Raw genomic sequence first — 25,118 nt, 5'->3', positions numbered from 1 at the left:
TCTTCCATCTGTCTTGATTGCAACAATGAATTATTGCCCCAAAGAATTTGACCACATTGAACAAAAGTGACGAAATTGTGTAATCAACATATGCAATCTTAATGAGCTTTTGAGCCACTGTTTATGTAGTACGTCATAATACTGAGTTTAGAGTTTCCAATGCGCCTGCCTCTTTCTTTCCTTCTGCTTCATTTAAAGAGATATAGCGAGCACTCCATCAAAGGAGCCAACAAGCCAGACACTCCATCAATACCGTTTCCCGAATTTTGACACAATTAAAGTGCTCCAATCCTAACAGCAAGTCACCACTTCCCGATATAAACAGGTACGTAACTTATCACACAGCAGTTGCTTAGCTATATGCACAACGGCCGTTTCTCCTTCTTCAGAAGCTTAAACAATCCGAAGCAACAAGCACACTCATTGATCGATCTTTACGACTATCTGCCAATAACTCGATCAGATCAGAGGTCAAAACTTCGTCGTCTGATGTACCAAAGGTAATGTCAGTCAGTCAATTGACTCCTGGTCCTCTTCGCTCTGCATCGCCAGTTGCTTTCGTAATCTCATACAACACGAGCGCTTGCTCGGCGATAGCGTCGAGTCGTATCAAGGTCACCATGGAGTTTCCGCATCCAGTTGCTCAGGTATTTGTGTGCTTGGAGCGGAAGGAAGTAAGGCACATAAAAAGCCAGCTTAGGTCCTTGAACTCGAAGAATTGCGTGTGATCTTAGATAGTATTGTATCTTCCATGTTCCTTAATTCGGCATGGAAGCTGGTCGGCTATATAACTCCATTAGAACGTCCGGCTGAATCTGGGGTCGTCGAACTTCAACCTAAGATGTTTTATGCTCTTGGGGCCCTATGTTTCGTGACATACCGTCTCATTGCATCGATTAGACTTTGAGAAACCCCTCCCTCCCCCCATCAAATTCGCGATGGACTGTCTAGATAGTGGGTAGCAGAAAAAATGGCCTCCTAAGTTTTAGGGTATAAAAATAAGTAGTCTAAGGACTATAGCCTAAGGAGCATAAAGTGGCCTACTAATTTCGTCCCTTATGCTTCCAGGGGTCAATTTTTCTGATACCCTGAGGACTGTGTGAGAATAAGGTTGCTCTAAGAGCCCTATCTTTCGTGACGAGGCTCCCCGAATCAAGCTATCGGACGTTGAGGAAAACCCTATCAATTAATGCGCGATGATCCTCTGTAATGGTAGCAGAACTTAATATTATTATTTTAGTGATATTCAGGATGGAGTTCTAAGATATATCTAAGTATAATCATTAGAGTGGTTCTCGGGACGATATGTAGGACAAATTATGAGTTTTAGGTATTTTATATTGACGTACAGGTCATTTTGTCTATCGTCTACTAAATGGAGAAGAGAAGCGCTAGCTTTTACAATGCCGGCCACAAGGCCTGGCATCCTATAATACATCCCAGTATACTCAGTCCTATCCGAGACTGGACTAGGCTATCACGACCTTCGGCTTTCGAAGATTTCTCTCGCAAACCCCCTGCCAAACCTCCCCGACTTTGCCAGCACAAGAGGTATCTTCCTCCAGCCCCCTCTGGCAAGCCACCAACTAGCTACACCACCAGCTACCAGTCCCGTCAGACTGATGAGCAACATATCCCAGTTCCTAGCCTTCCATATGGGCATGCGCATATCCGCTGTCTGCAGATGCATAGGACGCAACTCAACGCCGTTGCGGAACCGGAGTTCTTGATCTACCATGACTTCCTCGATGAGGTCGGCTGCGAGGTGTTTCCGCTTGGAATTGAGGATTGCTATTCGTTGCATGCGACGGGCGTTAGTAGTGAACGATCCATCCTTGTCAGACGTGATGTTTTCGATGGCCGATGCAATAGAGGACGGTGTTAGATAGGATTTGTCAAGAGACGTGCCGACGCCCGATGCTGCGAGACGAGCGCTGTTACAGAGCTGATCGAAGAAGTATCCCACTGCAAGGACAGGTGTACCGTGGAAGAGAGTCTCGTTGGCACTTGAACCACCACCGTGAGTGAGAAATAAGACAGTGTTGGGATGTGCCAAGACGGCTCTTTGGGGTGCGAACACCGGAAGGCGGAAGTGTGGGTGGGCATCATTGAGAAGACTTTCGACGCTGATGAGTGAACCATCAGCTAGAGGATAAGTCTTGGAAGTGTCAAAGTTGGTACGCGGTTTCTGGGGAACAGCCCATATGACACCGTTGATAGACCCAGCGTCTAGAGCCTGGATGAATCCGAGGAGATACTTTGTTAACTCCTCTGCTGGGAGGTTGACGTGAGTTCCCAAGCACACATATATCGTCTTGTCGTGGCTATCGAGGAACTGGGCTAGGTCTTCATCTAGGGGAGGATACTCGTCGCTCAGGATAGGACCAACGGGTGTCATAAGAGGCGGGAGTTCTTTGGGCGCTTCCAGCCCCCAGAAAGAATTGACCAGAACGAGGTAATCAGGCTTGGGGAGAAGTGAATGGCTATAGTTGACGCCTGCATCAACGCGCATACGTTTTGTCCATATTAACCAAGGGATGACCGTAGGTAATGCTGCCAACACCACAAATTCGTTCCAGAACCGCGAGGTCAAGGATGCATGCTCAGAAGTCAATGCCCCATCGGCCTGGAACCCAGGTTGACCCGGTTGATAACTCACAGGCGCCATAGCGTATGGCATCTGGGGCCAGACGCTTGCGAGCTGGATGTTGAACTGCCTGAGCATATCCCTCGCCGCACTATCAGCGAAGAAGTCCGCGACAATAAATTCGGGCTTCGTAGAGGGATCCTGACAAAGAGCGCGCAGACTCCTGTAAGTCTCTGTCCAGAAGTTGTCAAAGAAGTACTTTGACTTCATCATGGGAGCAAAGCCGTGCTCATGGCGCCATAGTCGCAGCCTCTCGTAGTGAAGATCCAGGTCATCTTCCGTAGCAGCCGGACCGACGATATAAGTAGTTTTTATAAAGTGATAATCAGAAGTCCATTCCTCCTGGCCAGCACATGTAGCAAATTGGATCTCATGGCCACGAGAAGCGAGAACAGCGCCTATTTCAAGGACTGGGGCTGTGTTGTTGTTAGCTCTAACGATAATGGCCTTCAATTGTGTGGGGGGGTTTACAGTACCTGCATGAGTGAAACCTCCCGTTGTGACCAGGAGAAGTATCCTCCTGCGACACTCATGGGGGTTGTCAGCCATTGTTTTAGGTATCACTTAGGCTGAATAGTTTAAATTGGAATGTGTGTGTTAGGATTGTGATGGGTTGGCCGTGTATTGATTGGCATGTATGACGCCTGCAAAAGTCCCGTTGCATTGGGAATACCAGTGGAGTCAACCTTAGTCCCGGTGCAGTGGGACGAGGTCCTCAGGGTATCCGAAAAATTGACCGCTGGAAACATAAGAGACAAAATTAGTGTGTCACTTTATGCCCCTTATGCTATAGTCTTTAGGCTACTTATTTTTATACCCTAAGACTTGGGAGGCTATTTTTCTGCTACCCAGTAGGAGGTAAATCTTAGACAAGGTATCCTAAGTCTTTGATGACCCTAATCTTAAACTACATATGAGATGAAATGTTAGAACCTTTGCCTTGCCACACAACTATACTCACGACCAGGATTTATGAAGAAACCATTATAATAAGCATAGACAATTGATAACATTCCATTTCTCGTCTATCTCTATTATCATTGTCCATCGTGTAGTGTAGTGTAGTCTTGTCAGAACTGGACCATGTCCCTTCTAACTTGCTTTAGTCAATGCCAAAGCCGTACTGAATCCTTCCTTGATGTCCGGCGCACTTATATACTGGATTTCAGGATCGTGCTGCCTCCATGCGTTATCAATAATATTCCCAACGCCATTCCTATGCATTCCCACGTGCAACATTACCCAACTGTATGTTCCGTTCTTCTCTTCAACCCGCTTAATCATCGAGATACGTTCAACGCAATCCCGGTATTATTGACCAATCCAAGACAAAACATTAGGACAGCAAAGAGCTCATCCAGTGTCAAAACTGGCGTTCAGGGGTATAAAGCGCATTCCGGGTTGTTAAGTTTATAAAAGTCCGGAGTCTCAGAAATGAAGTGATTACGAAAAGTCATCAGGTCGTCCGGGTCTGGCCATGTCGTCTGCTTGTTGGATAAGATCCTTGGTCTCGCGTGCCAGACCGAATGCAATGGGTGGTAATGTCTGCACCCACATACGCCACTCGTGTGCGTTGGTCGCAACGCCCATGTTGGACATGTCTTGACCCTGATCAGCAGACTCTAGTAGGTGTTCTCGACATTGAGCCAACTGGGCTGCCGACTCGCCAAGGCCGCATGCTTGCGATTCCGCAATGATATCGCTGACAATACCGTTGATGGAACCAATGTCTTCAGAAATCCGGCGCATGTCGGCATCTCCGCGGACGGTGTTTACAAGTCTCTGGATTTCGGCTGATAGGATGGAATTCTGTTCCTCGAGAAAGAGCTGTTGAAATCGTCAGTGTTGCTGTTACTGACGCCGTCATGTGTGAAGATCACTGACCTTGAGATCTTCGGCGGCTCGGGGATCCAGCTGCGGAGCAACTCGTCCATTGGATTGGTTGTTTGCAATAGGTTGCCCGAGGCCGATTGGTACCGCGCTGGCCTTAGACATGGATCTTTGGTGAGAGTATGGCTCAGCGGACTGGCGAGGTGAGCCCAGAGGGCTATATGCCGATGAGTCAATGCTGGTTCGCATACCGCTCAGACCTTGAAAGGGAGCGGGAGGCGGCAGTCTGTCCTGGATACTGACAGGATGCTCAGTAGCAACCGGTGAAAAGAGAGCGCTAGAATCCGCAGGCGTTACGGTTCCATCGTCATCATCCAGCTCCTCGGCAGGGGTCGTTCGAATCTTGACCAGACGGAGCAGATCAACAATGGCAGCAGCCAAGTGTGATGCTGCGGTATCGAGCAGAGAAACAGGGGACATCCCAGCGCTGGACGCGAAGTTCTTGGAAGCCGTGATAAAGTTGTTTGCGGTTAAGGACACCTTGGACCTCAACTTGGTCTGCTGTTGGAGAAACTCCTCATCATCGGTCTGGGGCACCTGAATATCCTTGGTAATGCGGCGCACGCTAACGACGACGAGTTTCATGGCGTCAACCACCTTTTCTGGATCCTCAGTTCGAGCCTTTTGCAGAAGCTCATCAATCGCGATTTGGAATTTGGTGACATGAACATCTTTGACCATGCCACGCTCGTCCACGAAACCCTGCTCACGGACGTGCTTGGCCGCGTCGTGTTCAATACCAGGACCAGCAGAGGTTGCCCGCATGTGTCGTAGCTGAGTCTTGACTCCAGCGTAACGGTTCTTCCATTCGTGAACCTCGCGCTCAAGCCTCTCCGTCTTTTTCTCAAGCTCTGCGTGTCGTTCGTGTGTCGTGCCACTTTGCTGAGAAAGCTCTCGCATCTCGAGCAAGAACTCCTGTGCCTCTTTTCTAACCTCGTCTGTGACCTGCTGTTGTTCTCTGAGTTCCTGTCGAAGCTCATCATTTTCCCGCTGAAGTTCAGAGTCTGATGCGCCATGCCCAACACTTCGTTCTGTTTGATGTGCTGCATCCATATCGTCTCTGAGTCTCTGAATCTCTGTTTCGTGATCATCTCGTACGCGCTGCAATTCTTGCTTCATCGAGTCGTTCAGGTTCTGCGCCTCAGCCAGTTTGTTCTCAAGGTTGAGTCGTAAATCGCTCCACTCTTGCTTCTCAAGGTTGATAGCAGCAGCTCGGGAACGTTCTTGGTCCAAAGCGCCGTTCATCTCATCCTTCTCCTTCTTCCAAGCATCTTCCATGCTCCCAAGTTTCTCCTGTAGTTCTCGTACCTGGTTCTGGGAATCCTCCAAGGCTTTTCTATCGGCCTATATCGTGTTAGTATCTGCCTGTGCGCAAAACTGGAGTAATTCTTTACCTCTGACATTACACCGCTGCCGGCACTCCTCTTGCTCTCACGATTGGGGTCCTGGTCTGCGTATCCTTCACCTTCGTCATCTTCCTCAAGCATAATGCTTTTGTTGGGGACGATTGTATTATTCTGGTTGAGCTGTTTCGGTGTAGGACGTCCGTAATCGCCATTCTGGCCACCTGGAGAGGCTGGCATTCCGTAACTATCTCCAGGTCCTCTCATAGACTGGGCATCAGAAGGCCTCCTCATGCGGCTCTGAGCTCTTGGGGGGAAGTTGCCGTTGATCGGAGTGCCTGGTCCTCTCATGGACATGGGACTTCCTGTACGAGCAAGGTCGGCTCCCACGAAGCGAGGGAATCTACGTTCAAGTTCGTGATACACATCGGCAGCCAGGTCTCGGAATCGTGGAGGGCCAAGGGAAGATAGTCTTTGACGAGCCTGGTTTCGCTTGGGGTGGAAGTTATTCTCGGGCATCAGGAACGAAGGAGGGCCATTTGGTGCATTCGGAGGCGCCCTAGCGGCGGCCTGTCGTCTTATCAATTCGTCAAAAACATCGGTACTGAGCTCATAAAATTGAACTGAGGAAAGGCGTAGAAGCTTGTCGCGAGCTTTGTTTGGTTGTTGTTTGTGATTGGGATCGCGGGTGTTGAGAAAGATGCGCAGAGCGACGTAGTGCTCACTGAGAACGGCCTCGTCGAGGTCACCGCGGACACTGTTACGGCCTTCGCTGCGAGCATAGAGCTGGGTGCCGTTACTTGATCGCGCAATTGAAGCAGGCGGCGATGGTCCTCCAGTGCTTCTAGGACCTGGGCCAGGTCCTTGGCCTGGTCCTGGACCCGGGCCCGGGCCGCCCATAGGAGGGTTTGGAAAACCGTTAATGCTCATGGCGCCGTTGGAGCCGCCCGAACTCGGGGGCGATGCAAGGTTGGAGCGACCGTTGGGATTGGGAAAGGGGCCGTCGTCAGGTTGGTACTTGGAAACAGAGTAGTCGCTACCGCCTATAGAGATTGGGGACAACGGCGCATTGCGTCCCAAACTGATGCTCATGATCAAGAAGAAGAGGAAACAAAAAAATGCGAAACCGAAATGATGCCGGAGGGAGATGGAACTGGAACAGCGCCAGCCGCCTGTCTCATATGGGCGCCACACGGAGACGGGGTCGAGAAATGAATGCAGCCAGCCCGGGTAGGTATACAGTACAGTAGGCTCGGAGTTGACAATAAATCAAGTCCAACAGGAACAGGCCCCAAGGATCCTTTCCCCCACAGGATTAGGATTGGCGTCTTTCAGGGGCGGTGGAAGCGCCAAGCTCCAGCGTGTGGCCGAAAACGACAAAAGCGGATGATTTGGGTGTGGCTCAATGGTTGAAAGGAATGTTGATGATGATGATAATGGGTGGTGGTGATTGAGAAAAAAACAGTATCAATGGGAGTGATGTAAGAAGATACGGTGAGGTTTAAAAGAATTGTCCAGTAACAGTTACAGGGAAAGACGTTGCGGGTCGGCCTCAGCTTGTGCTGTTCCTTCTTCCTGGTCGGTGACTTGCAAGGTGAAGGAAAGTAAACAAGGGAGAGGGAAAGAAGGGAAGATGATCAACCATAGATAGGTAAATCGAGAAAGTAATTGGATTGGACTATCAAACCCAGATCAACTGAATCGCATTCAAAGTAACATCAATTCTAGTGATCCAAAAGGGGGTTCAAGTTGGATTTAGACTGAATCGGGGTGCACATCCCCTGAACTGAAGTTTACTAAACTCCACTGACACCATCGCAACGCAACGGAACTTGACTGCTTCCAGAAAATAGCGTGCGTACTGTGCAGATTGCCCCAAGGCGAACCAAGTGGGTTGCTCTGGGCAGATGCAGCACGAGCACCGAGATCTCCATTGATGGACAGGAAATGAGCCCTTGTCCGGGTCATTGTCTTCTGGGGTGAGAGTCCAGAATGTCTCGGTATGGAGATGGGCCACGTCTCCCCCCTGGTCTTGCAATTTATTAATATCGTTGATGAAGGAGTTTTTAATTTCTCGAGTCCACTGAGATCGAACAAGCCTGCAAGGTACAGACGGAGTAACGTTATCTCGTCAGGAAGGCTTTATCATGGATGTAGTTACCACCATCACTCCCATCATTTATGTATCGAATTAGCTTCTTGCATCTACCGCGCACCAGAATTCGAAAGATCAAATGATATGACCCATGCAAGGGGGACGGGAAATAAGCACTTCTGTTCAACCAATCTCGATGCAATTCGGGTCCTAGGCTTGAACACCTTATTCAAGCCTCCACTCCACTGATTGCACTGTGCCTGTGCTAGAACCTCTAGCCCCAGGGCTGTCGCCTACCCCTGAAAACCAGTGAAGCACCGCTTACTCCTCGGCTCTAATTCGTCTGATGATCCCCGTCAGGCGTTCGAAGCTTAGCGGGTTGCCGAGCGAGACGCTGGGATACGCGGGTCTTAAAGCTAGGCCGGCACGTGCTTTGATATCACAGCCACCCGGGTCTTGTAACCCGGAATGACACTAATTAAGATGACATGAACTACAGAGTACGGATGAAGAATTTATTACGGAGTATCCGTGTGCTATAGTTTATCATAAGAGGCCTCAATTGTTGATGGTATCGTGGGGTACAGGGTACATCAGTAAAAAATAAAATAAAAACTACCTACAGTATGCCTGGCTATCGACATTAAAGGACCCTCGCTTACATGACCAAGAAATATTCGCCTGGACCCTGGAAACGATGGTCTAAAGATCATCAGTAGAAGCTTGCATTTACATACCTCTATATCCTCTATCTCTAGGCAAGCTTTAGGCCATGAGTAAAGTCACTTATGGTTTGATCTAAACATCGCAAGTTAACTTGCCAATTTCGTCTCTTATACTCTTATGATTCAAATAGTCCACTGGCCCGGGACCAGTCTTATTAACAGCCTCAAACATTCCAAACCGATATTCCTCGTATTTTCCCCGTCCTCATTCCTATCCACTAGGCGCCAAGAAACCTTAACCAAGCCTCCATGTCAGAAGCAAGCTTGTTTCCAATTTCAGTATCAATGACACCTTCCTGCCAACTGATATCAACACAAAGCTCTTTCCCTTTCACGCTCATGGAGCTGATATGAAAGACGGGAGAAGTAATCTCGCAGCTAAGCTGAAACACTGCTCTTTCGATCTTCCAGCCTGACCCTTCAACCTCTCCATCCATCGTGCCTAGGTTGGACACGCCCCAAGCACCGACTCGTGGCTTCTTGAGTTGCTGTTTCTTCTGTATGCGCCAGTCTTTAACGAGGCCCATCAAGCCTAGAGGATCGTTACTCATGCCCTGGTCCACCTTGTGCTGGATATCCTTTCGAGCTTGAGCCGCGGCGGACCAGACGATATCCTCAAGCTTTGTCATGACATTTTCATCTGGAGATATGCCTTGAGCTTTGGCACGAAGCTCTGATACCATATTCTCATCAAACATGTGGTCACAAAGCGCCATCTGATTATCCATAGTTGTGCTAGGAACATGCCAAGGATAAGCGTCAGACTCGGCGGGAATGAAACGACGAACATCCAACGCAGTGATGGCATACATGGATTTCGCCTCGTTCTTATGATGCTTCTGGCCTTCAGCCAACTGTAGCGAGAGAGATGCCAGGGGAAGAGCGTGAAGAAGACCTGCGATAGTAGTCTTATGCGCTCGGCACTTCTCAACAACTCTTTTCAATGTTGCGTCATCGATTGAGATAGTCTTGAACACAGTTCGATAAGACCCCTCGTGGATAGGAGCCCAATTGACCTGTGTATGGTCGCTCGATACAAGAAACGGGGGTCTTAGCTCTTTCCAAATGGTGGATAGAGCAAATCCCCATGAGATAGGGATCTTGATAAGCTTCTCTGGTGGCGGTGGGAATCTATCCGCAACACTCTCCAGGATCAGCACATTGTTCTTGAGGGAGTCCAATTCTTTGTCGACTTTGGGATCGTTGAGATTACGCAGGAGGCTCTGGTGGAAAATCTTGCCTGCCACGCCATCACAATTGGTGTGATTCCAGCAAAAGATAACATTCAGTGACGCCAAAGGCCCTTCTGGATATAAAACAGACATTCTCCACCCCGGCTTAGACTCAACATCGGTAAACCAAGTGTCGAGTTGACTGCCGATAGCTTCCTTCAGGGAAACATCATAGTCTTTGGGTTGTTGGATCTTTTCCCAAGTCACATGTGTGCCGAGATCAATTCTTTCGAGCTCAATCCATGATGGCATAGCTGAGTCTTCATTCAAGATTCCCACTTGTAGCATCGGATGTTCGATTACTGTGAGTGCCACAGCCATACGGAAGGCCTCTTGGGCATTTTCAACTGTACCTCCAATGAGGTGCTCTGGGAGAACATAACGGCACGTTACAGCAGTTCCACAGCTATGTCGTAGAGTATGTAGGGCTGAGTGATACAATTCTCTGTTATAGTCAGTACATTGATACAATTGGAGGTTGAAGTTGAAAGAGGCCATACAAATTGCTCATTGGTCGGATGACCTTGGGCTTTCCTTGCGGTGCCATTCTGCCGTTTGAGTGAATAAATAACTTCAGAGTCAAATAAAGTTTGTTATAATGTTGTATCGATATATCTTTATCGGACTAGCTATTCTATTTATCTGATGTTTTGCGAATGCGGTCTCCGCGGGATACCGTCTCACCTTGCCGCGGATGGGCGAGTAGGATGCGAATGCATGTTTCCTTAGAATGAGATAACTGGGAAGATAACGCCTAGGCAATTGTCCTATAAGATTGAGTCTATTTTGTAAGGGTGACGGACAAATACTGAATTTGTTTACTTTAGACTATGCAGTCAGCTGCGGCTGCTTGTTCTGTACTTGAAGTTTAGTACTTCCTGATATCCGACTAACCCCGTGTTTTAATAGATTTAAACCAGCAGTAAAAATGACAACTAACAATGAACGAATTGAGAAGACATGAGTATAGCATCGTGTGGTAATGTCTCGTATTAGTGTATATTGGCACTCTCATACCTATCCTAAGACTTAGGAGGTTATCGTTTCTACTACCTACTACCTAGGTAATTGACCTCACGCTTGACAATCTACACGATCCACCCCCTAGTTAATCTGTGGCGTCATACTAACTAGGATCACTCTTGTCTGTTTATGAGGCGGCATTGAACGCGGACTTCAACCGGCTGCCTCAATACCCCTGAAAGCCTGGCGATCATAGCCGTATCTTGGAACTAAGACATTCGATGTCATCCAGATCTTCAAATCTGTGTTTCACCTCTTTTTTAGTTGACAAACCATAAACAAATACTAGACTGGGAGGCTTGGCCGTCGGCGGATCAGATACAACCGCCGTTCTCTATGAGCGGTTCTTAACAACATGAATCGTTCATTCCAACCTAGAGCGATCGCCATTACCTTGTGAGATGCTAGGAGGAATGGGCATCGATTCAACGAAGCCAGTGGGTAACAGAAAAAGGATAGCCTCCAAATGTTGGGGTATAAAAATAAATAACCTTGGAGTGTAGTCCAAACACCATTCACTAACTTGTTCATTTTATCTCTTATACCACAGAGGCCAATATTAAATCCTTATCAGCCCAGGAGATGGTAGAAAATCCAATACCAAGGTATATGCAGATAATAAATAGTCTAAGAGCGAGTTCAAGATCATAAAGTAACTAAAATATCTTGTTTCTTAGGTAAGGTATTTTCTGCAACATCACAGACCAGTTCTTTTTTTAACACTCACTATGGATGCAGTTTGGACAATCTTCATTATAACTGAGAAGCCGGTCAAAGATCGACGTTATTCATCTGCCTATGATAGAGTTGCGCCGAACACACTGTGAGGGGCCTAAGAAACCGTCCACCATGATCTGCTTGATCGCGAAACCATAATAGGGATAGCAGCGGATGAACCGGCAGAATAAGGATTCTGTGGGTTTGTTAAGTCGCAAGGATGGCATATCAGTCGCCCACAACTCTAGCTGTATATGACTACAGCACGTAATAAAGGCCTATCGCAGGTCGTCTGCCCGTGGTGACGGGTGTATACTGTTGAAGGAACATATTGGTTGGGTGCCTCAGTGCCTGACCTGCAGGCTCGGAGTATATGTTGCTTTGTGGTTGTCACGATATGATCTGAATCGATTTGACCAGGTTCGGGTATCTACGATTGGGAGCAAGAAAGCTGTACTCTCCGCATCTAAGTCCTCTGAAAGCCCGTTCCACTGATCTTTCTACCAGGAACATTTGAGCTTCGAGATAATCTGAAAATACAGTATCAAGCCGCCTGGGATGTGGTGGCATACCCAAGTTTTGTCTCTATCGTATGGTGTTCAGTCACCTCACCAAGGCATGTAAAAAGCGAGCTCTTACGATGATCAGAACCAGGCCACAGTCCAGGTTGCTGGCAGGTTGGGCCATCTTTCCTGCCACGAAGCGAGAACGTCAGGTACTCGCTCATCAAACGTAGCTCTACTCGACGCAGAACCGTTATCGAAAGCAGAGGCGCCAACGGCCTCACGCTCTTCCTGAGCGGCTGCATTGAGAGAATTGGCAAGGTCCAGGATGCCTTGACCACCAACGGCAGCTTCCTCGTGGTTATCCTTGATTTCAACATTGATGACATGGACAGGTCGGTTAAGGGGAGAGCCTCTGTTCATGAGGTCATCCACAACAGCGTCCCAGCATCGTTCTTCGCAGGTAATGACAATGTCGACCAGGCCGCCCTCAGTACCCTCGCTGCCACGGTCTTTGGCGTGCTGCAGGCGAGGTACACCAACCTGCCAGTCTTGCCAGCGCTCTGGACCCCATTTGACTCCGCGATTACGATTCAACATGTTCAGGATACCATTATTCTTATACAGTCGAGCGTCCTTGGACTCAAGCTCTTTGAACATACTGTCATAGGAAGTTTTGTTAAAGTGGTATACGTTAGGTTGGGTGATGGTAGGTCCAGGCAAGCGGACGAGAGAACCTGTGCCGAAGGAGATGACAGGGTAATCAGCCTGCGAAAGCCGGAGATGGGCCTCCATAGATCTTTTCGCATGTTAACAAAACGCTGTTAATTGTAGGACAAGTATGTACGAACCGGTTGTTGTTACTGGCACAGACAGTGCAGAATTTTAGTTTGTATCCGTTGTTGCCTTCAGATGAACCATTTTGGCCTTGGGCCGCAGAGCCACCATTAGCAACCTCCATCTCTTCAAGGTTCTAGCCGGGCGAGAAAACGAGATTGTTGGTGGGCGCAAAAGCGCGTGGCATGCTCGAGTAGCAGGACACGCGATAAACTACGAGGCAACGATGTCAGCAGGTTATCTCTATGTAGAAGTAATTCATAAACAAATAATGTAATCAATCTTCAGATAAAAAAGCGTATAAAGTGTCTTTTCAGCAAAGGAAATTCAGACAGCTCCAATATGTTAAACTCATCATAGAAATGTTGTTTGTGTATCAATCAATCATGCGAACACTTACCAGTTGTAAATATCAGGTTGGCACAATTACTATCATCTCGTCGTCGTCTTTTTACTTGGGTTGTGCGCGACGCGTGAAGAAAGTTCTTTGCAGGAAGGAAGAGGTTGGAGAATTGTGGTGAAGCTGTTAAAAAGCTGAGAGCTAGGGCGAGGTGACGCTAGTTTCCACAATTGTCGGCTAAAGTGCGGTACGATAAATGATGAGTAAGCAGTCGCGTTAGCATTGAGACATCAATGGAAGGTCCATGGAAGAAGGAAGTGTCTGCTTGATGCGGGAAGGATAACGACAGTGCCGTTGCTTCCGAAAAACAAATGCTACTTTGAGAGCGCGGAGATAATTCTGTCAAAATTTGCGTGAAATTACCATCTGTATTGATGGTTGTTGTTTTCTTTACTAACTGACCACGAGGTTATAATAATGCATGGTAAAGTCAACAGAGAAACACGGGATGAACAACAGCGTATTGCTTCTGATGTCGTCAGACGCTGGCAGCGGAATGATCCCTTGAGACGGAATTCGCATCTAACGCCACTTACAGAATCTGATAGAATCTGTAATATCGTTCAGGAAGCTGACGTTAGTACCTACGGTATCCTTGAAGCAGCAAGAATACCTGCCCTTTGAAGATAAGAAAGACAGAATAAAGCAGTCAGCTTGCTAACAATACCAGCAGGGGCTTACAGAGATTCTTTTAATATCCAAGGCTCGGGTATCTAGTTTTCTGTTCCCTTTATTCCATTGGGTGGTCAGACGGCTGAGATTCCTTGTTGCTTAGGATCGACCCAACGGGAGGATCTCCACCCGAAGCTCACCGAGAGATTCTATTGGCTATTAAACGCCTGCATAACCTGAAACAAACGACGCTTTGACGTTAACCAATCATGATAGAGACCAACTTACTAGGAATACGGGCATAGGAACCTCGAGAAGACTCAAAAGACACTGAAGACTTAGATAACCAAATCAAGTCTTGTCGATTACTGGTTATAAAATAATATAATCATTTATTCGGGCAGTACTTTTATTATTAAGTTGACTTGGGCCTATTTTCTTTCCGTACCCTAAACTTGTGAAGTGCATCTCCCGAGTTCTCATCGCATCACAGCGAGTTGCGGTGCACCATGAACAACCATGTTTATTTCAATGGTTGTAACATTGCAGATCACTGTCACCTGTGCTAGCCCTGCATGTCCAATTACGCTACACCACCTTTCAATGAACCATAGAAATTATCTCGTGTTAATTAGCCGTGGATGTATCCGCAATCTGCAGCCATTAAAGCCTCGGCCGTTGACAAGATCGTGGGCCCCCGGAATGAACCTGGGATCAAGATCCCAAATGCCCGATAAAGACTCGAAGACGACAGCAACATGTGCTAAGGGAAGATCTATCTTGCTAGTGGGTAGCAGAAAAGTTGGCCTTTCAAGTCTTAGGGTAGAAAAATAAGTAGTCTAAGGACTATAGCCAAAGGAGCATAAAATAACCTACTAATTTCATCTCTTATGATTCCAACGGCCAACTTTTCTGGTACCCTGATTGTTCGTCTCGCTTTACCTCGCCTTGCTTCCAGCTTCCTACGTAGCCGACCTCAATCTAGACGCCCCTGTCATACACCTTTCGGGGTCTAGTTTCATCATCCTGCGCGCCATAATCATGGTAATTTCCAGAGAAGCCAGGAAATGTTGACGGGATGATCCCATTGCGACAGCAACGATGCAATGTGCGGAGATTGCTTTCTATGGTGACCCAGTTGAATTCTCCTAGTTGCCTTGATTCAGCTAGATCTACCTATCTGCAGATAGATGAACCAAGTTCTAACGGCCCGGGTGGGCATCCAGCAAGACTCCGGTTGGGAGTCGTCGTACGTCCTGTCTACGTAGGCGCATGCGCATGCAAGACGACAAGCAATATGCCAGTTTCGGGAAGAACACGAGGGACACTGAGCACGGGCTTGAGAGTAGAAAAGAAGTGCAGAGAACGTCGTGGCGTCCTTGGCTTTGTTTGTTGATCGAATATACGTACAACTTTTAATTAATTACATGGTTAAGAACTTACTTAGGATGAGTGCGGCTCCTCCAGACCGGGTAGGGGTTGTATGGTAGCATCCTTGGGTTACTACCAAGCCACACGAGTTACTGGGTAGTCTAGTATAATCAGCTCGCTAGTTAAATGATGTCAAAAGACGTTCAGATCTGGTATGGAAACACTCGGAGATTTGTTGTATTGATTACCTATATTTGACCATGACTTATTTGCACGACACAACCAACGTAGAGACAGTCGACATTTGACACCTTTTCCTAAATTTAGTAGGTCCAAGCTACACAAAATTTAGTCAACTTACCCCTCATCTGGTAACTGTCCGCGACTAACAACCTGCCCGGACAAGTTATTAACATGTATGTCACCCATATTACTTGATGAAACCGGGTAGTCCCATTATTTGATTGCTTGCGTATCGTTTTCAACTTATTAGTCGACGTTTATCAGCTCCGACTAGTCAAGTCTCTAGAACAGTTTAATTCCCTTCTTCCTAGCGCTTAGGGAAGAAGCAGACAACCTTACAGAAAGCCAGTTTCATTGGGTCCTTGTCCCTGACTTACAGGCGCTGACTCGCTGATTGACCAGTCGGATTGGTGCACAAGGCGCTTGCTTCAGTGGTGTGGTGCACTATCGCGACCATTTCTGCTCCACTACAACACCTTCAACTCCAGGTCTTGGGCCCGAACGTACGTGCCAACGGGCGACCTTACCGGGTGCGGTCTCCCCCAGGTCCTAACGTTAGGCTCGGGCTCTCATCAATCCTCACCCGCTCGCTCGCTCGCAAAGCCGGGGCTCATGTTGTGAGGTCGGGTGGACAGTCGCTTCTTTCATTCTGACCTAACCTAACCCAACTCTGCCTTGCCTTCTCATCCATCAGCAACCCTCGGGATCCTATCCTAACTCAGCCCAGGGCCTGGAAGCGCAAGCGCAGGCATAGACATTGGACGGCCATTTGCGGTTACTGTACAGCGCTGAGCAGTGCTGAGCCCTTGTTCATTCCTAGCACCAGGAGCAGGGCATTGTTTTCTCTTCTGTTTCTATTTCGGTTGCTACTGTAACTATTGTTGCTCTGTTTCTTTTACACTCCTTCGCTTCTCACTCTCTCCACACTTGCAACCAAATACATCCTGTGCTTTTGTCGCCTGACGACTGGTCGTCTCGCATCATTTGCATTAGGGCTACGTTGACCATCGACTGGAGCCTTTTGATCGACCGCCAACCTACGGTACTCAACGTCTTAGCGTTACGGCTGACTTGACGTCCGCCGCTTCGACTACCTCTGTTTGGACAAGAAAGACCCTACCTCGAGTGTTCAAGATTGCACACTGCGAATCGAGTATCGCATTGATTTCTTTGGCGCAGATTGTCTTTGTCTAACGCAACGTTTTCTATCACTTCGAACCCCACGATCTCGACCTTTCCGCGGGTCCTCTGTTCTGCGACCGCACTGATTTATCCGTCAGTCTTACTGAAGCCCCGCGAGACCTTTGCTGCACGCCCATCCTCCGGCGGTTGCGCGGCCGTGTGCGCCAGATCGCACGACTGTCGCTTGACTCTGTCTTGAAAGGCATGTCGGCGACGGCAGTTATGTCGACGACCTCTTCTCCAGTGACCTCTCCTTCAGCAGCCGCAGTCTCTTCGCCGAACCCTAATCACCCCGCGCTGCCACCTTTAATCACATCTCCGTCATCGCGCCGAAGCGTTCAGTCCCGACCAATGTCGCACGTTTCCAAGAGCCGACTTTCCCAATACTCAACAGGCTCTTTGCCTACGAGATCCCGTCCGAACTCTCATATATTTCCAATGTTCCCCTCAACTCTTTCGTATACACAAGTGCGGGACTTTGCCTACCCAGTCACTCATCCTCTACACTATGGCCCGCCGCCTGAACCTTCGGGTCCGCCATCGGGCATGACAACGCCCGCAAGCGAGCACCGGCGATTATCAGACCCTCCGGGCTCGTTGGATGCACGCATGCCTTGGGAGTCGTGGGGTACTGAAGGATTCAACCGTGCTCATGACCTTGCTCCCATCCAGTTCGACGGTGGTCCCCCATACAGTGAAGACGAGGATTTGCAAAGCCCTGTCGTGGCCACACGCCACCGCAAGCACAAATCGACTTCGGCAGCGACAGGCATGAGGGGGAGGACAGGCCGTGATGATGTGCGTTCGGCCAACTACGACCATGAGCGGGGTTACTACATGGGAACTAGTGGAGACGGCAGCGAAACTTACTATGTGAATAATGGCAGCGAGGCCAACGGCCCTGGCGGAGACTTTGTCACATATCCGCCAGACCAGGCACGACACAGCCGGGCATATCATATTGCTCAACAACCCAGGGCTGCCGAGGGCGGTGAGTACTATCAGCCCGAGTCTGACAGCTCCCCATCGTCCCCAGGCTTCAATGACGAGTCTCGCTATTCACGAGATTATCAGTTTACTATTACGTCGCCGGACGAAGAGTTCCATGGCAAGGCCGTTGCCTTGTTCGATTTCGAACGAGAGAACGAAAACGAATTGCCTCTGGTTGAGGGCCAGATCATCTGGGTTTCGTATCGACACGGACAAGGCTGGCTGGTTGCCGAAGACCCCAAGACGCAAGAGAGCGGCCTGGTGCCCGAGGAATATGTCCGATTACTCCGCGATATCGAAGGAGGAATGAATAGCTTGACTGGCCATCTTGTGGAGGGATCTGGCTCTCCTGACGTGGGCACACCTACCCAAGCGGAGCATAGCGGTCAATATGGCCACACTCCATCTTCCAGCAATGCGACTAACGGGTATCATCAGCCAATCGTGTCGATGTTCTCGACGTCGAGCAAAGACCTTGACCCGTATCCCACCGAACAACTGGGGCTTCAATCCGGACAAGCGCCCCCGCAGGTCGTCCACTATCATGGGCAACGCGGGGGGAGTCAAGCAAACACGCCGACAATCGCGCAGTCCCAAGATACTGGTATTCTGAGGAGGGAGAGCCACGATGCTGAAACGAGAAGGGACTCGAACGTCACGCCGGTGCAGGAGAAGCCACCGATGGAGTTGGGAGAGCCGGTTGCCGGTGAAGAAGTGAAAGAAGTCGAGAGGTGATACCGAGGATTGAATAATAACGAATTGCATGCCATGCTTGAAGAGACGCTCACGATTCGATGTATTCCGACGGAGCGGGCACATATACCAATAATACCACAGCGAACTTTAAGATGGATGTATAGCAGGTGATTCTAGAAGTATGCATCCCGCACATTACCGGATATTGACACCTCAGTTTTTTGACAGCGATTGGCGAGAAAAGATCTATTGGAAGGTCGTGATACTCATAACGGAATTAATGTGTACAAGTTGAGTCTGTTGAAGCAACAGGCTGAGGTCGTTCAGCGGATAGAGGCAGGTGCCGTGTTGAAGAGATGTATACCACTAAGATCGAATACTGTACCACTAAAACTGTTGAAGGCAAACATGGAAGATATTATGAATCATACCGGGCCACTCCAAGCTATTGCTTGTACTTATTTTATCAGACCACAATTACGAGTAGACATGCACGTTCCGAGCTCTCGGAGTAGTAGCCTTGGCTAGTGATATCATAAGAGATGAAATACTTTAGTTTATATATCATATTTAGGACAAGCTTAGGCCTAAGTTTTCTACTATAATCTTAGCGAGTCTTGGAGTCGATACATAAGACACCTATGCCTAGTAGCTACTAAGGCACTAACTAATAGCACACCTGGTCACGGCAAAAGTCAACTAGAAGCTCTTGGCATGACAAACTCAATCGCTTAGATCGTCTCCATCCTAATGATTCTTCGCTAAAGATAGAAAGGAAGACTGGTTGTTTTGTACCTTCTCGCTTCAATTACGTGCTCGGGATATCACGTGATCCATAACGTCATCTCCAACCGTCGCGATTTCGGAACTAAGGTACCTCGATACACCCACTTCTCTAACTTTGAGCAACGCCAACAACTCTTTTTGCTCTTTTGTTTCTATGCTCTTTTGTTTCTAGCCAATTGACTTATCAATTGACCTCCAAAAAGTACAATACCGTCAATATGTTCGCCCGATCTGCATTCCGCGCTGCTCAGCCTTTGAGGGTATGGTTCTCCCCCGCGCATGTCGCATCTGGACCCCTACCGTGATGATTTTGGATTATCAATCGAATATTTCTTTTATCAGACCACAGCAGAAGCTAATTAATTTCGTTCTCAGTCTGTTCGCCGATATGCCACTGAGGCTGGAGGTGCTGGTGGCTCCAATGCCCTCCTCTATGCTGCTGGAGCTGCTGCCCTTGGTGGTGCTGGTTACTGGTACTTTGGCAAGAGCGGAGCTCCCGTTTCTGCCGCTGCCCAGGATGTGAAGCAGGCTGTTGGCGCCGAGCCCAAGAAGGCCTTCACTGGTGGTGATCAGGGCTGGGTCTCCCTCAAGCTATCTGATGTCGAGATTGTTAACCACAACACTAAGCGCCTGCGTTTCGAGCTCCCCGAAGCTGACCAGGTCTCTGGTCTGCACATTGCTAGCGCTCTTCTCACAAAGTACAAGGGCCCCAATGATGAGAAGGCTACTCTCCGACCTTACACCCCCATCAGCGATGAGAGTATGTAAAGCTATAGCTCTTTTTGTGTATGGGCGCACACTAACTGTTGCACAGACGACAAGGGCTTCCTCGACTTGCTTATCAAGAAGTACCCCAACGGTCCCATGAGCACACACTTGCACGACATGGCCCCTGGCCAGCGCCTTGACCTCAAGGGTCCTCTCCCTAAGTACGCCTGGGAGGAGAACAAGCACGACCACATCGCCCTCATCGCTGGCGGCACCGGTATTACCCCCATGTACCAGCTCGCCCGCGCCATCTTCAACAACCCTAAGGACAAGACCAAGGTCACTCTTGTTTTCGGCAACGTCAGCGAGAAGGACATCCTCCTCAAGAAGGAGTTCGAGGAGCTCGAGAACACCTACCCCCAGCGCTTCCGAGCCTTCTACGTCCTCGACAACCCCCCCAAGGGCTGGGTCGGTGGCAGTGGCTTCATTACCAAGGACCTTCTCAAGACTGTTCTTCCTGAGCCCAAGAACGAGAATATAAAGCTTTTCGTCTGCGGCCCTCCCGGTCTCATGAACGCCATCTCTGGAAACAAGGTCAGCCCCAAGAACCAGGGTGAGCTGACCGGTGCTCTCAAGGAGCTTGGCTACAAGGAAGACCAGGTTTACAAGTTCTAAACAAAGACATGTGCGGATTTAATGATAGATTTGAATGTTGGCGACAAAGATTACTGTTAGTGTAAGATTCTAGCTTAGAGAAGCGACTTAGATGACTCTTGAATTGATACCAGGTCAATCCATCTACCAGATTTATGAGCGATAATGGCGATCACCAATCAATATTTAGTAACCCTTTAGTAGAGGTCTACTGAGAATATACATTCATAATCGAGTGCTTATTCGAGGGGAAATAATCGCTCATTTTTCATCTTATATGATAGCCTAAGATTATACGCATATATTTTTAGCTAAACATAGCCAACGACCTAAATCGTAGGTAACAGAAGCCTAGCACCCTAAGCTTTAGGATACAAAAATAAATAGCCTAATAAGTTTAATCTAAATGTCATAAACTGACCTACTGATTTCGTCCCTTGTCCTCCTAGCGGCCAGTTTTTCTAATACACTGGAGACACCCTAACCCGAGAGGCTATCGATAGCCTTGTTGATACATCGTACAATGATAGCAGACCACTTAAGACCGTTTGTGTAATCCTTTGCATCGATACTCTCGTCCCAGCCAGGGAAAACAGCTATGACTTTGTCAGCATGTGAATCGAATTTGCTCAAACAAGTTACTTACCTCCGGAGTAACCGGTCCAAATACCAGGCGCAAAAACTACGTGCTTGAACCAATCTCGGCCATCTAAGCCACCTTCGTAGAGGAAGTTGCGCTCGAGGAACTTATATCTCTTGTTGATTCTCTCAATAGTGTAGCCGAGACGGATTTTCCCGATAATGTTCCACCATGGAAGACCCTTTTCGAGTTTGCGGTTGGCAATTTCAGCTTCGGCGTCGAGCTCGCTAGCTTTAAGGTGGAAGTGCCCGAGTTGCTGACGAATGTGGTCGAGACTCTTCTTAAACTCGTGCTCGCTTCCGATAGGCTTGTCTGATAAGACAGTACCGCGCATGCTGAAGATTTCATCGTCGCTCATGACTTCGGTGGCAGGCCCGAACTTGGCCTCGACCTCATCAAGGTAGCCGTTCAAAGCATCGGCATACTCTGTAGCGCTGGAAGGGATGATGACAGTGCCGGCGAGCTTGGCAATGGTAAGACCTAGGATTTGAGCCATGGTTCGGTGGTACTTGAATCCAACATCACCGTACTCCTTCATCCAATAGAAGCTATCGTAGTTGCTATGGTAGTGGTAGACGGCACTATTACCGTTGTACTTGAAACCGAAGTCGATGCAAGGAATACCCGCAAAGTCCTGGAAAGCTGTGAAGTCACTACCACTGCCCATAGTAGCAATTCTTCCAGACCAGAGATCGTTGACAGTCTGGCCAGGAACGGTCTGGTTGGCCGAGGGAACAGCGCTTGTGACATCGCGGATGATTTGGTTGAGGAGAGGAGCTGCAGATACAGTAAACTCGGGGCCATCGACACCGACGTCAACGTTGACGTAGGCAACGTTAGCCTCTGAGAGCCATGGAAGATACTCCTCAACCCACTCGGTGCTGCCAATCAGGGAGTACTCCTCGCCGTCCCAGCTCGCAAAGACAATAGTTCGAAGAGGCTTCCAGCCTGCCTCAATAGCCTTACCAACTCCGCGAATGACTTCGTTGAGAACAGCAGAGCCACTGTTGGGATCGCCAGCTCCGCCGACAATCCAAGCATCCCGATGGTTTCCAACAACAATGACTTCGTTGGGGATGGTACCGTTGACAATTCCGATAACATCCCAAATGGGTGTGGTGACATAGTTTTGCTCGTTGTAAAGGTTGACAACAACGTCATCTGGCGTAGGACCAATGTTGTACTCAATGCCCTTATATTTCAAGCCGAGGTTCTTGTTCCAGTACTTGTTGAAGTCTGATGACTTTGGACCATGGCCGTTGAGAGCCTTGAGGATGGGAAGAGCATCCCGGTATGATATGGGGATTGAAGGGATAGACGCAGTGGCGTCATCGACTGGGACACGAGGAGCATCAGGCTTGGAAGGATATCCGGGAGTGGATCTAAAAGGTTAGCAGGTCCTTGATTCTGAATAGATTTTACATACGGATCACCAGGACGGATGCTCAAAAACTCTGCACTTCCGCGCTGAACAGCACTAGGGTTACGCGCAGGTCCCTCAGGGTAAGGCTTATATCCATGCTCTTCGGTCCTCTCACCATCATCGCCGGGATCACTGTAGATGAGGACCCCAACAAAGCCAAGCTCCTGTGCGCGTTTGATCTTGAGGCCTCTGAAGATTCCACCGTATCTGGCAATGGCAATCTTCCCCTTGACGTCAACCTTGGCATTGACGAGGTCCTCGTAGTCCTGATAAGTTCCGTAGTTGACATAGATGAAGGAGGCAGTGACGTTTCCACTGGCTGAGTAGCCGTGGAAGATGGGAACGCGGTTTTCGTAAGAGGTTGTTGGGTCCTCTTTGATGATGTCCTCTTCAAGAGAGGCCTTGAATGTGGTGTTCCAGCCTTTTCCGTTCTTTGACTTTTCCAAGATAGAAACACTGGCGTCAACAGGATAGTTGAGATAGGCATCATATGCCACGATGCTAGATTCAACTCCGAACTCCTCCCAACGGTCCTTTGTCCACTCAGCCTAGAGAAGGAATTGGTTAATGTACAGATAGTAAGTGGGTGATTGCCAACCTGTGAGAGGTTCTTGCCAGCTAGGTGGGGGCCAGAAGTGTAATAACGGCTCCATTCCTCGGCCTTTTTGGGGTCTGGGGTATCAAATAGGATACGTTCCAGCTCTTCGTAACTCAAATGACTTTTGCCAGGCAACCAAGAGCCAGGATGGCCATGATGATGGCGAGGTCCAATCAAGAGAGTTTGGATAACGAACAAGCCAAAACCGCCAATAACCACGACAGAGCAAATCAGAGTAAAGAAGCGACGCCAGGTTTGGTGAGGGTACCTCCACCGGGGAGGGCCGACCCGAACAGTTTGTATGAGAGGAGTGCTTTCGGTTGGCATTTTGTCTTTCTCTTGATGAGAAGAGCTACTAGGGATAGAGTCTTAGTATAAGTCTTGGTCTTTGGGTCGTCCTGATGGCCAATGTTGTCCGGGAAGTGGAGGGATACAGGTCTTGGCGGGTCGTTTAGGTAGATGTTCAACTCACAGCCGACTCATAATGGTGGGTGTCCTAGAAGATGTTACTCCTGGGACTATTCAGATTATTGGCATGCGTTGAAGCCTGGATAATGATATTTGATATTGATGATGTTGATAGGAAGAAGGTAACGAGAGAAAGACGTGATACAACGGGTGATGACGTTACAGAGCAACGGGAGCTCATTGGCCAATCACAGCCACGGTGTACTCGGGATCCACAACGTTTGACATGCCTCGGATAGCATAAAAGAGTGAATAATTTTATGCAGTTTACCTATGATAGTATTTTTAACCAGAGGCTCTTATCTTTATTTTGATGCCCTAAGCTTAGGCCTTATGATCACTATGTAGGAAAGGTAACTAACTACTAGCCACTTCTAGTTCAAACTTCTATAAACTTGGAACAATGTAGGTTGTGTGGTACTAAGCTAATAGGTGCATCTACAACTGAGGCAGTGCGGGTATATAACAGTTATTAAGCACATAGGTAGGCATAGCTGGGTACTATTGCCTTTGCTAACACGATGATTTTCTATAGTGTTAAATACAACCACTACACTTATACCATCGTGGGATTATGCAGCAACTACATCAACTGCACTCCGCATTAGACGCCGACTAATTTATTACTCGAATCGGCAATAAGGCGGAGGCAAGCGGGGAATTACACATCTGGTGGCTTGCAGGTCCGCTCTCGGGGCGATGATGACCCCAGACTCCCTAGATAGTAGTCAAAAGATAAGACTAGTGGAGAGCATAAGGGACGAAATTAGTGGGATGGCTTATGATATATCAACCTACATTCTTAGACTATTTATTTTCTGTATCCTAAACCTCCACGGCCAGCTTTTCTGTCAACGCTTTGGTGGTTGCAACCAAGACTGAACGACTTGCCCGCCTTATTAGTTACTCAGCTAAATCCAGTACGTACATAGGTAACTGGGAACTACTAAGAACTCGAGTACACCATCAGAGCGCTATACATGATGTACGTCATGTAATCCGTCGTTGTCTCACAGAAACAACAGTGAACGGTACTCTCTACGATACCTACTGTACAATACTGTCATAGCCGGGCTTAGCCAGCTGAAGTTGCTCTTGTGACACCCCAATTCTTCAACGTAGCTCCTGCAGCCGTCGGCCAAAACCAGAGAATCACAATCACACTCTCTTCCAATTACCGGCCTTTCTTGACCGCAATATTCTGCATGTCTAACAAGACCCCTGCAAATGTTCGCCCTTTTCCTGCACGGCTTTGGGCGGGAAAAAGCGACCAAGCCTGATTTGGTAATAGTGACCCATAGCTTCCCCAGTGGGCTTGGCTCTTGTACTTTGCCT

At 48.4% G+C, this 25,118-nt stretch overlaps 7 protein-coding genes across 7 annotated transcripts; 2 read left to right on the top strand and 5 right to left on the bottom strand.

Annotated features, from left to right (window-relative positions):
* Positions 1–1,477: 1,477 nt before the first annotated feature.
* Positions 1,478–3,196, bottom strand: FSST1_003772 (glycosyltransferase; the record flags this gene model as incomplete). Its single annotated transcript, XM_083223732.1, has 1 exon — positions 1,478–3,196. One exon carries the CDS (start codon positions 3,194–3,196, stop codon positions 1,478–1,480), a length of 1,719 nt encoding a protein of 572 aa, XP_083087202.1.
* Positions 3,197–4,090: 894 nt separating this feature from the next.
* Positions 4,091–6,972, bottom strand: FSST1_003771 (uncharacterized protein; the record flags this gene model as incomplete). The annotated part of the gene is made up of 3 exons (XM_083229882.1): positions 4,091–4,474; positions 4,532–5,881; positions 5,932–6,972. 3 exons carry the CDS (start codon positions 6,970–6,972, stop codon positions 4,091–4,093), a joined length of 2,775 nt encoding a protein of 924 aa, XP_083087201.1.
* A 1,946-nt stretch (positions 6,973–8,918) lies between these two features.
* On the bottom strand, positions 8,919–10,479 carry FSST1_003770 (alcohol acetyltransferase-domain-containing protein; the record flags this gene model as incomplete). Its single annotated transcript, XM_083229880.1, has 2 exons — positions 8,919–10,377; positions 10,433–10,479. The coding sequence occupies 2 exons, from the start codon at positions 10,477–10,479 to the stop codon at positions 8,919–8,921; spliced, it is 1,506 nt and encodes a 501-aa protein (XP_083087200.1).
* A 1,837-nt stretch (positions 10,480–12,316) lies between these two features.
* Positions 12,317–13,136, bottom strand: FSST1_003769 (RNA polymerase II subunit A C-terminal domain phosphatase; the record flags this gene model as incomplete). The annotated part of the gene is made up of 2 exons (XM_083229879.1): positions 12,317–12,974; positions 13,027–13,136. The coding sequence occupies 2 exons, from the start codon at positions 13,134–13,136 to the stop codon at positions 12,317–12,319; spliced, it is 768 nt and encodes a 255-aa protein (XP_083087199.1).
* A 3,906-nt stretch (positions 13,137–17,042) lies between these two features.
* FSST1_003768 (adaptor protein NBP2) lies at positions 17,043–18,545 on the top strand (the record flags this gene model as incomplete). The annotated part of the gene is made up of 1 exon (XM_083229878.1): positions 17,043–18,545. One exon carries the CDS (start codon positions 17,043–17,045, stop codon positions 18,543–18,545), a length of 1,503 nt encoding a protein of 500 aa, XP_083087198.1.
* A 965-nt stretch (positions 18,546–19,510) lies between these two features.
* FSST1_003767 (cytochrome-b5 reductase) lies at positions 19,511–20,675 on the top strand (the record flags this gene model as incomplete). Its single annotated transcript, XM_083229877.1, has 3 exons — positions 19,511–19,552; positions 19,668–20,052; positions 20,107–20,675. 3 exons carry the CDS (start codon positions 19,511–19,513, stop codon positions 20,673–20,675), a joined length of 996 nt encoding a protein of 331 aa, XP_083087197.1.
* A 459-nt stretch (positions 20,676–21,134) lies between these two features.
* Positions 21,135–23,798, bottom strand: FSST1_003766 (M28 family metallopeptidase; the record flags this gene model as incomplete). Its single annotated transcript, XM_083229876.1, has 5 exons — positions 21,135–21,250; positions 21,301–22,676; positions 22,721–23,265; positions 23,316–23,670; positions 23,788–23,798. The coding sequence occupies 5 exons, from the start codon at positions 23,796–23,798 to the stop codon at positions 21,135–21,137; spliced, it is 2,403 nt and encodes an 800-aa protein (XP_083087196.1).
* Between the last annotated feature and the right edge of the window lie 1,320 nt (positions 23,799–25,118).

Source organism: Fusarium sambucinum, chromosome I (genome assembly GCF_050947815.1).
Source record: "Fusarium sambucinum isolate potato_lamoka chromosome I, whole genome shotgun sequence".
NCBI lineage: Eukaryota > Fungi > Ascomycota > Sordariomycetes > Hypocreales > Nectriaceae > Fusarium > Fusarium sambucinum.
Note: the sequence above shows the minus strand (reverse complement) of the source record. Positions and strands in the feature narration are given on the sequence as shown.